The sequence below is a fragment of the Microtus pennsylvanicus genome, chromosome 9, assembly GCF_037038515.1.
Source record: "Microtus pennsylvanicus isolate mMicPen1 chromosome 9, mMicPen1.hap1, whole genome shotgun sequence".
Classification (NCBI taxonomy): Eukaryota; Metazoa; Chordata; class Mammalia; order Rodentia; family Cricetidae; genus Microtus; species Microtus pennsylvanicus.
The window spans coordinates 75,267,550-75,278,590 of record NC_134587.1 but is presented as its reverse complement, the minus strand read 5'-3'; the positions used below and the strand labels follow the sequence as shown (position 1 = coordinate 75,278,590).

Sequence of the window (11,041 nt, the reverse complement as noted above, 5' to 3'; positions counted from 1 at the left end):
CTAAGCGCAGCAGGCAGCTGCGGGCCGCGGCCTCCGGGAGCTGCCGCCCCGCCCCGCCCCGCCCGGCCCCGGCCACGCGCCCCGGGGCGCGGCCAAGTGGCACACGGCTCGGAGCGCGGAGCGGCTCGGGGGAGGCTCCGGCCCGACGGCACCCGCCCGCTGCCGCCGCCGCCGCCCGCAGGCCTCTCCGCGCTCTGGCCCGGGCTCTCTCACCCTTTCTCTTCCCTCCCTCCGGGTTTCCGTCATCGCCCCGGCATTTCCGCCGGGAAAAGGCGAGGGGGCGGCGCCGCCGGGCTCGGCGCACGAGGAGACGAGCAGCGCCCTCGCGCGGCTCGGCGGAGAAACGGTCCTAGGGGGTCCCGGGGCCGGGGCCAGCATCCTTCCCGTTCCGCCCTCTGGGAATCCGGTTCTCGCCTTGGATCCCTCTCTGCATCGGGAATTGGGAAACTTGGGCTTTTTCCTCAATGTTTCACAGTCCTAGATACGTATTGAGTTAATTTCTACTCTTAGCACTAATTAGTTGTGAGGCCCAAATTCTCTGATCCTTTCTATCTGCATCAAAAAGATAAAAATTTTTAAAGGATTTATTTATATGTATGTTGTGTCACGTGTGTGCAGGTGCCTAGGGAAATCAGAAGAGGGGGTTGTATCGCCTGGAGCTGTAATTGGGTGGTGTTGTCTGAAGTAGGTGCTAAGAAGCAAACCCCCAGCATCTTCAAGAGTAGTAAACCAACCTTCCAACCTTCCTTCCTTCCTTCCTTCCTTCCTTCCTTCCTTCCTTCCTTCCTTCCTTCCTTCCTCCCTCCCTCCCTCCCTCCCTCCCACCCTCCCTCCCTCCCTCCCCCCTCCTCTCTCTTTTTCTTTTTCGGTTTTTTGACATAGAGTTTCTCCGTGGGTACCTCTGGCTGTCCTGGAACTCGCTCTGAAGACCAGTCGGGCCTCGGACTCCTACTACTTCTGCTTCCAGAGTGCTGTTTAAATGTTCTGTTTTGGTTTTTTTTGAAGAGCCTCCCAATAGGCTTCCATGATGGCTGTATTAATTTGCAGGGTTTCTCTGTGTAGCCCTGGCTGTCCTAGAACAAGCTCTGTACACCAAGCAGGCCTTGAACTCTCAAAGATCCACCTGTCTCTGCCTTCTGAGTGTTGGGATTTAAGTTGTGCACCACCACCGCCTAGCTGTCAGATTTCTTTTAAAAAGTACTTTAATTACATGATCTGTGTTTCTGTGTGTGGGTATGTGTATGTAAGTGCAGATGCTCGCAGAGGCCAGCATGTGCTGATTTGCTGGACCCGGAGCCACAGCTGACTGTGATCTACCTAAAATGGCTGAAAAACAATTAAGGAAATATCAACATCAGAGAAATGCAAATCAAAACAACTCTGAGATTCCATCTTACACCTGTAGGAATAGCCAAGATCAAAAACACTGATGAAAACTTATGCTGGAGAGGTTGTAGGGAAAAAGGAACACTTCTGCATTGCTGGTGGGAATGCAAGCTGGTACAATCCCTTTGGATGTCAGTGTGGTGATTTCTCAGAAAATTAGGAAACAATCTTCCTCAAGACCCAGTAATACCACTTTGGGTATATATATCCAAAGGATGCTCAATTGTGCCACAAGGACACATGCTCAACTATGTTCATAGCAACTTTGTTTGTCATAGCCAGAACCTGGAAAAAACCTAAATGCCCCTCAACTGAAGAATGGATAAGGAAAATGTGGCACATTTACATAATGGAGTACTACACAGCAGAAAAAAATGACATCTTGAATTTTGCAAGAAAATGGATGGAGCTAGAAAACATTATTTTGAGTTAGGTAACCCAGACACAGAAAGACAATTATCACATGTACTCACTCATAGGTGGTTTTTAAACATAAAGCAAGAAAAAACAGCCTACAAACCACAATCCCAGAGAACTTAGACAACAATGAGGACACTAAGACTTACATAGATCTAATCTACAGGGGAAGTCAAAAAAGAAAAGATCTCCTGATTAAATTGGGAGCATGGGGACCTTGAGGGAGAGTTGAAGGGGGGAGAGGAAAGTCAGGGAGGGGAGCAGAGAAAAATATAAAGCTCAATAAAAATTAATAAAAAAGTGTGTCTGGTGATGCAATAGTGGTATGATGGTTAAGAGGTAAACAACTCCTTTCTGTTAGCATACTGCAAATCTTGTCAAAAGCTAATGACTGAGTTCGAGACCAGCCTGGTCTACAAAGGGAGTTCCAGGACAGGCTCCAAAACCACAGAGAAACCCTGTCTTGAGAAAAAAAAGCAAGCTAATGACTGGGGAGATCATATACCTTAAAGGGGAACTTACTATTTTGCTAACTTGTCATGTTATCAAACTGTCCTTTAAATACTTAAGTTTATACTGATAAATTAGTGTTGCTTTTAACTTTAGTCAGAGAAGCTTCTTTTTGCAGTGGCTAGTAGCAATGTTGAGACTCGTAACTCATCAAAATTCTTAGTATAAGTAACTGAGTGCTCAGCTGTAGACAAATGTATATCAGCCTTAACCCTATCCAAGCTCAGAGAACATTACAAAAGAGAGCTGGCAGATTGGGAGAAGAGCTGTAATATGCTGACTTCTAGACATAATGCGGCTTTCACACACATCAACTCACAGCAGCTGTTGTTACTTGTGAAAGGCTTTGCACAAGACTAAGCCAGTCAAAATTCCATATGGCGTCGGGTGGGGCCCCTAAGGTTCCACCCTTAGCAGAGGAGTTGTTAGCTGCAGAGGGAGAGTTTACTCTTTTGGAAACATGGCTTACGGTTGGTCATCCATAATCAGTGGATAGCCGCATACTGGGTCTATGGGTAGAACTAATGGAATTTGGAGTTATTATACACCAAAGCGGGGGGGAGGGGCGGAAGATGACAAGAAGATAAGAGCATTATGAGGCAGGTGGTAGTAAGGGGAATTGGAAAGCAGTAGTGGTGGGTGGATGATCCAAATATGTGTGTGTGACTGGAGAGATGGCCCAGCAGTGAAGAGCACTTGCTACTGTGCAGAGGACTTCTGTTTGGTTACAAGAGCCACATGGTGGTGTGCAACCATCTGCAATTCCAGTTCGAGGGAACCTGACACCCTCTTCTAGTCACGTCAGAACACCAGTCATGCATGTGGAGCAATACATACTTGAATGCAAAATACTCATACACATAAAGTTAAAATAATAACTCCATCTGCCTCTGTTTCCCAAATCCTGGAATTAAAGGTGTGACACCACTGCCTGGCCTCTAGTGGCTTAGTTCTACCATCTGGTCTTCAAACAAGCTTTATTTATAAAGCATAAATAAATATCACAATAATTGCTATGGGATAATCCTTCTGTATGTTGTGAATATGTATTACTCTCATTAGATAATAAAAAAGCTGATTGGCTTGCCTAGGTAGGAAAGCCAAAGTGAAAATGTTGGGCGAAAGATGGGCAGTGAGTTAGCCAGGCGCTGGAAAAGCAAGATGCTAGAGGACAGGTAAAGCCATAAGTCATGTGAGAATATATAAACAGACATGGTTTAATTTAAATATAAGAGGTAGTTACAATAAGCCTGAGCTATTGGTCTTCTGAGTCACAGCCATGTGCCTTCCAGCTAGTGTGCTGTTGAGGATCAAACCCAGAGCTCTGTGCATGCCAGGAAAACACTATCAACTGAGCTATATAATGTCTTTCTTGTTGGACTTTTTTTTTTTTTGGACCATCAGATCCTAAATTATGACAGAGATTTCTTATCATTTAGAAAAGCTTGGCCTTAGCTTAGGCTTGTTTCCAACTAGCTCTTTTAAATTAACCTATTCCTCTTAATCTATGTTCTTCCACATGGCTTTTTACCTCTCCTTCATTTTGTCTGTTCAACTCCCTCCCTCCATGTCTGGCTGGTGAATCCCATATGCCTTGGATTCATCCCGAGTTTGTCTTCCCTTCAATGTCCCTTCTATTTCTTCCCGCCTAGCTATTGATCATTCAGCTCTTTATTAAATCAATCAGGAGGCACCTAAGGCAGTCGAGGCAAAACATAGACACATCTTCACACAGTATAAACAAATATTCCAAAAGTTATATCTCTAGTCACATTTTATTTTGAGAAACTTAAATCATTGAAACTTTCACAAAGACAGTACTGAATAAAAGAATCTGCGAAGTGTTTAAAGGAGTATTTGACTGGAATAGTTAGCTTTTGGCTTACCAATAGTTTTGTTTTGGAGACAAGATTTAAAATATCCCAGGATAGCTTCAAAGGGTTAGCAGTGAAGGATGATCTGGAACGCCTGATCCTCATGCCTCCAACTCACAAGTGTTGGGATTACAAGAATTACCTTGGTAAGAGATGTATTTCCTAACAGGCCCCTTTTATCAAACTTAACTACATACGTATTAGGAAAAGTCTCCACCATCTCCCTCCCCCCCCCTTTTTTTCTTTTTTTGAGACAGGGTTTCTCTGTGTAACCATTCTGGTTGCTCTGGAACTTGTTTTGTAGACCTGGCTGACCTCAAACTTATGGAGATACACCTTGGGATGTTCTCTGTGCTGGGATTAAAGGCATGTGCCACCCCATCTAGTGAGAAAGTTTTAAAGATTTATGTACTTGATGTATGTGAGTATTTTGTTTGTATGTACATTTGCACACCAGAAAAGGGCATTGGATCCCAAAGGACTACGATTATAGATGGTTTTGAGTCACCATATGGGTGCTAGAAATTTAACTCAGACCTTTGGAAGAAGAGCCAGTGCTCTTGATCACTGAGACATCCGTCCAGTCCAAACAGTCACTTTTTGATTAACAGCGAATATAATGGCCTTAATTTAAGGTCCAGAAGTTCTAGTTTTGATACTGTTTTGAAATAAAAGAGCTATGAAGATGTACTTTATACCATGGCTATACTTGCTATCCTTTCAGATTCCTTAGTTCTTTCAGGGATGGTTCTGCCCATACAGCATCCTTTTAGGTCTGCATGTTGACACAACTTAAGTATTTTAACTTCCACTCTATTGGCTTAATGACAATCTAAAAGCTCATTTTGTGGGGGAGTCTCAGAAGGTGTTCTGAATGGAAAATTGAGTTAGTCTATATTAAATAAGGCAGAAATAGATGATCTTTGGGGCTTGTGTAAGATAACAGAAAAAGGGGGTTGGAGAGATGGCTCAGTGGTTAAGAGAACTGGCTGCTCTTCCGGAGGTCCCGAGTTAGGTTCCCGGCAACCATGTGGTGGCTCACGACCATCTGTAGTGAGACCTGGCGCCCTCTTCTGGCATACATACATGGAAGCAGAATGTTGTATACATAATAAATAAATAAATAAATAATAAATCTTTAAAAAAAGATAACAGAAAAAGTATTTTTTTTAAACAAAAATAAACATTGGAACTGCTATTTGCATTGGCTCAGAAAGTCTCTTGTACAGAAGGGCAAACTACAAGCTAAGAAAGGTTTACTCTATTGAAGGCTTTTCCTGATGGGAGATCAACACAGAAACGGTTGCTGAGCTTTGGTAAAGGTGATGTATGTGTACACACTGCTCAACACTATTACATCCTATATCCTGTTTGGTACTAATGATTACTACGAAGAAAAACTTCACTTGTGTAGAACATGAAAGATGAAAATAACTACAACATTAAAACCAGGCTTCTGCAGAATTATCTGAATCATAACAATACGGATTACGTTAAGTGTATACATATGAGTGTTAAAGAATTAAAAGAAGTATTCAAATATTCAAGAAATACTCTTGAGACGGCTTCTTGAAAAAATTGTCTCTCAATGCTAACCTCAACTTAAGCAACAGTGAAAACATGAGCTACTTTTTGTGTTTATAACATTTGAATAAAAATAATAGATAATGAAATTAAAGGAGCTCACCATAAAGTAAGATTATAAATTATATAAAGCATAAAAACTTATCAAATAACTGACCTGATGATTGACTAATGCAAGAAAAAATTTCCTCTTTTTAAGCCCAATAAAATAGTAAAACACAGTGTATTGAAAACAGAAACAAAGCCTGGTTTTAAAGATTTTCGCCATTGCTGCTTAATGCTGATAATATTGAATGTTGAAAGCTCCTTTATAACTGCACAGAACTTAAGTTTGCTTAGTTCAGATATTAAAAATTAATTCCCCGTTATCTTATGTGATACACTATTATAATTACACATTTTATAAAAGTTATATACCACATTTATATACATTTAAAATTACTAAAAACTAAAGTAAGAAAACATTCAGGTATAAAAAATAACACATAGACAAAAATACTTGGGAAAACTTAAATTGCATTTATTTCAATATGAAGAGATTTATTCGTAATGCCTTGGTGGAAATGGGTCCTGCTGCCATGGAGCTGGAAGATAAAAACAAAACAACGATTTGAGGTATATTAATGATACAGACTAATACTAAGCAGTAGAATAGTAGAAAGAAGTAGTATAGTACTAAGCAATAGTATAGTATACCACTATACTACTAGCTTAAGTTAAAGTTAGAGAGGTTGAGATCAAATTGTACATCTGCAACTTATCAGTTATAGGATCTTGAAGTTATTTAAGGTTCTCTAGGTAATAGTTTCCTCATCTGTATCTCAGGTATTTGAGAGAATTAAACATAATAAAGGACACACTGTCTGGCACACAAATTTCAAGTATTTTCCTTTAGCTCCAATTTCTGGTGTAATACATCTTTTAAATATGAACACACTAACAGGTGTCTTCTGTTAACCTCCCCTAAAAACTAAAAGATGAGCTTGAAATACTACAATGTCTTGTACTTTAAAGAGTAATTTCTCAATATTTTAATATTTAATTGTTTTTCTTTTTCATTGGACCAAAGAAGCAGTAAGTAAGATTTCTGAGTCACAGCTGGGCTTGATCCTGGAGTGACCTTTTCTTACTATCACAAAAGGTATAACTATTAGTAACATAAGAATGCCTAAACTGTAACTACCTTTGTGGAAACTACAATCAAGGTTCTCCATTTCAGAAACTGAAGTATCTAAATAATTTTCTTTTGAGACAGGGTTTCTCTGTGTATCCCTGGCTGTCCTGAAACTCACTCTGAAGACCAGGCTATCTTTGAATTCAGAGATCTGCCTTATTCTGCCTCCTGGGATTAGAGTCATGTGCCACCTCCACTACTACTATCACCTGCTTCAAATGTCTAAGTTATATAAATCTGCCACATCTGTTTGGTGTTTACCTAACAGCATCATCAGTGGCACTTTCTCCCCTCCAGGCTTTCTCAGACAAACCATACTGTCCTGTTTGAACTCATCTGGCAGGGCAGGGAGGGAGGGAGGGAAGGATAAGGAACTTAGATTACACTACCACCTCATAGATGCCTTTCACACTAGAGAACAATGCAGACAGAGAAACCATCAAGTAGGAGAGCAACCGCTTCAATGAGACCTGCCTGTGGAGGCAGCAGTGGTGGGAGCTGAGGCTGGGATACAGGACTTGAACAACTTTGTATTCCAAGAAAGAATTGGAATGATATTCTGAAGTAACTGAGGTAGAGTGTCTTATTGTCTTCATCTTACTCTGACCTTGTATCCTTTTAGGCCTTGGCAACACATTTGGGACTTTTCCATCGCCCTGTACATGGCCAAGATGCATATCCAGAAAAACTAATGTGTTCTGTCAAAACAAATGCTAGAAGGGTCTCCTGATTTACCTCGGACAATGATGTCATTGTGGTTTTTGTCTGTATAAATGCTGTATTCCTGAACTTTAGTGCTGGGAGGTCTTTAGGAAATTCTGCTATTGGTTGCCAGCTATAAGGACTCTACTTTAGACTTACATGTGTGGTTGTGTGTGACTTTCTCACCTGGGCTCTAATAATTCCCACAGTTTAATGAATAGTAATAATTACAATGTAGTGGTGTTGATATGATCTGATTTCCTTTTCTTATTTAAGAGTGTCTCATGTGCATAGCTGACCAGAGCTAGTGGGAGCTCAATGACTCTGGACTGACAGCAGGAGAACCTGCAATAGGATAAAACTAGGCTCTCTGAATATGTGTGTGACTGTTCTGTGACTTGGCCAGTCTGTGGAGCCACTGGCAATGGGACCTAAATTTATGCCTAGTGCATAAACTGGCTTTTTGGGGGCCCATTCCATATGGAGAGATACTTTGCTTAGCCTTGATATAGGGGAGAGGGCCTTGGTCCTGCCTCAACTTGATATGCCAGACTTTGTTGACTCACCATGGGAGGTCTTACCCTTTCTGAGGAATGGATCAGGGCTTGGGTAGGAGAAAGGTCAGGGTGGGTAGTGGGAGGAGGGTAGGGAGGGGGAATTGTGGTTGGTATGTAAAATGAAAAAAAAAAACTTTTAAATTAAGAGTGTCCCATGTGGTCAAGGCAGGCTTCAACTTCACTATATAGCCAAGTCTGACCTGGAACTCCAGACTACCCTGCTTCTACTTCCCAAGAACTTAAGAGTTCTAAATTATAAACAGAATTATATTGGGCTTACATGTAGCTCAGGAAAGAGCACTTGCCAAGGATGTTTAAGGCCCTGGGTTCCCATTAGTAGGACCAAAAAAAAAAAGAATAGACCTATTCAACAATATTTCCATTCCAAACAGTACCTCCAAATAAGCTTTGACATCAATTAATTTTTATAAGTAGTAAGGGTTTTAAACAACTGCTTAAAAGAAATTTGCTTGTGTTTTTCTATAATGATATTTTAAAGGACATTCCATCTCTGATGGAAGAGTATTTGGGTGCTTTTGTAAACTAGTTTCAGCAGAGTAATTAGTTAAGAAATTTGTTTTGATTCTGGCTAATTTGAAACATGTAAAAATACTTGCATTTTGAAGCACCAGCATTTCTCTGCTTCCTGCCTGTGTACATGGTAACCGGCTTGCCGCACGCTCTTACTGTCAGGCCTTCCTTTTCTAATTGACTGCATTCTATGAACTGCAAGGCGAACTAGACTCTTCTCCCAACCTGTATTTAATGTGATTTTTTTTTTACAAACACATGCTTTAAAGAGAAGACAATCTAAGTTCAAGAGGCAAATGACAAAGTTCTTTTTAAACTAATACCTTCCAATTAATTACTTAATTCACTTATATGAAGGTATTAAAAAACGGAGAGAAGGAAAAGGTTGCTTTAAATAATTGATGTTTTCCCTTTTTTCAGCTTTGTTTTTTACTCTTACCTCCATTTATCAAAATGAAGTTTTGCAACATGAAATGCAGATTATGCAGGAAGACTCTCACATAACCTATTACTAATGGCAAGTGGATAATTAAAATTTTGGAATATTTTCTATTTCTGCTATTTAATTTATTCACATGTGACGTTAGTTTTAAAATACTGTCATGTCATTAAAAACATGTATACTTCTTTAATGGTTTCAGCATTTTATGATTTACTGCAATTAATTTAGCTGTTTCCTAAAGATGGTTACTGAAGTATGTGTTAGTGATGTCGACAATTTTTCTTTTCTGGTTTCAGACTAGACTTATAACTTATGACAAAATTCAACTGTGCTCAAAATATGAACAATTCTACAAGTCCACAAAGAAAACTATTGTATGTACCATCATTTGTGAATTCCTTTACATAAATGTAAAGCCAAAAGTAAAAATGAAGCAAGCATTGAATCTTTCAACTCACCGTAAGTCCAAGGCACTTGTGGAAGTACACCAGGGTTAGGAGGATAAGGATGCGCAGCTTGTGGTACCAGCTGATGAGATGCGAACTGTGAATAAACTGGTTGTTGATAATTGTAAGAAACAGGCATGGGAGATGGAGAATAGCCATTTCCTGGGACGCAGGCATTTGCTTGCGGTTGCATAGCAAAGCAACCAAAATGTTCGGAGTATGAATGATTAAGATGCGTGTTCTGGACAGCACTTGCAACTGCGGTCATCATGGGAGGAGGAGCTGTCTCATATGTTGTCATCTCTTGGTATGTGTGAGTAACGGCAGTGCCACTGCTGCTGCTGTACTGATAAAAACGCCAGGCATAGTATGGATATGAAGTTCCAAACGCATACTCAGGAGAATTATACACTGCAGTGCATGTGGACTGCGGAGGTGCACTCCAGGATGTGCCAACTTTCTGAGTCAGGACTTCTGGGCTCTTTCCACCCTTTTCAGTGTGCCGTGCTGTTTGACTCACACCAACGGCTGAGTTCTCATATGAGCCAAACGGTGTGGTTCTGGGATTCGGTGCATCTTTTATACACTTTTCTGGTGACTCAGTTTTTATAGGCTGTGTTTCATATACTTGCAAGACAGGAATTTTTTCCTGGATACACACAGGTTCTGGGGAGCTTGTACATGTACAATCTTTAATAGACAAATCTAGTATTTCACTATCTTCATGTTCAAAGACTGTATCACTCATTTCAAGATGGCTATGGATAGCCCTCATAGGATGGGAAGTAGGCAATGATTCATTAGGCACAAGAGGGCTATCATTTCCTGCTCCTATATCTGAAGGACAGATCTGTGTGTGATCTGTAGGGTTTTCATGCAACTTCTGTGCAGGTGTGCTGTCAGGTGAGAAAGTGGCATCTATATCATTTTGGTCACAAGTTACCAAAAGACGGTCTTCCTTATCATTTGTTTCAGCAGCACTAAAATTCACGTTTCTTTTCATTATGCCATTTAAGTTTTCGTGCTGTTCAGTGAGATACTCTGAAACATCAGATGAACTATCTGTCAGTTCTACTTGGCTTTCTGACTTGGGTGTGCAAGAATCTTGTACATTCTCAGAAGGTGAAAGCAAGTCAGGTGTTGAGCTTTGTCTTTTGACTGTCTCTGGAGATGCAGAGTCTCTTTTCAAACTGTCATCTTTGGGACGAGATTCTGTAGTCCTATTGAGTATAATATAAAGTCAAGCAACTTTACAGATACAGTCATAACATTCTAATAGATACACATTAGTATTTTTATTGTATAAGAATCTATAGGATTGACATTTTCTCATTTCACACGGACCATATAGGTAAAATACCTTTTAGTTTTACCCATTTGGTTTCAATTTAGATATGGTTCACACTGGAGGATGGTAC

General features: G+C 40.5%; 1 protein-coding gene and 1 long non-coding RNA gene across 2 annotated transcripts in view; both read right to left on the bottom strand.

Moving 5' to 3' along the window:
- The window catches only part of LOC142857736 (uncharacterized), a 507,050-nt gene that overhangs the window by 86,616 nt on the left and 409,393 nt on the right, over positions 1 to 11,041 (bottom strand). The window lies entirely within an intron of this gene.
- Tex15 (testis expressed 15, meiosis and synapsis associated) overlaps positions 6,270 to 11,041 on the bottom strand; it is a 54,532-nt gene continuing 49,760 nt past the window's right edge. The window contains exons 10-11 of the mRNA XM_075986504.1: positions 9,636 to 10,843; positions 6,270 to 6,355 (exon numbers count right to left, since the gene is read on the bottom strand). Of these exons, the coding sequence (XP_075842619.1) occupies positions 6,312 to 6,355; positions 9,636 to 10,843 (1,252 nt within the window). The 3' untranslated portion in view covers positions 6,270 to 6,311. The remainder of the gene's footprint in view (positions 6,356 to 9,635; positions 10,844 to 11,041) is intronic.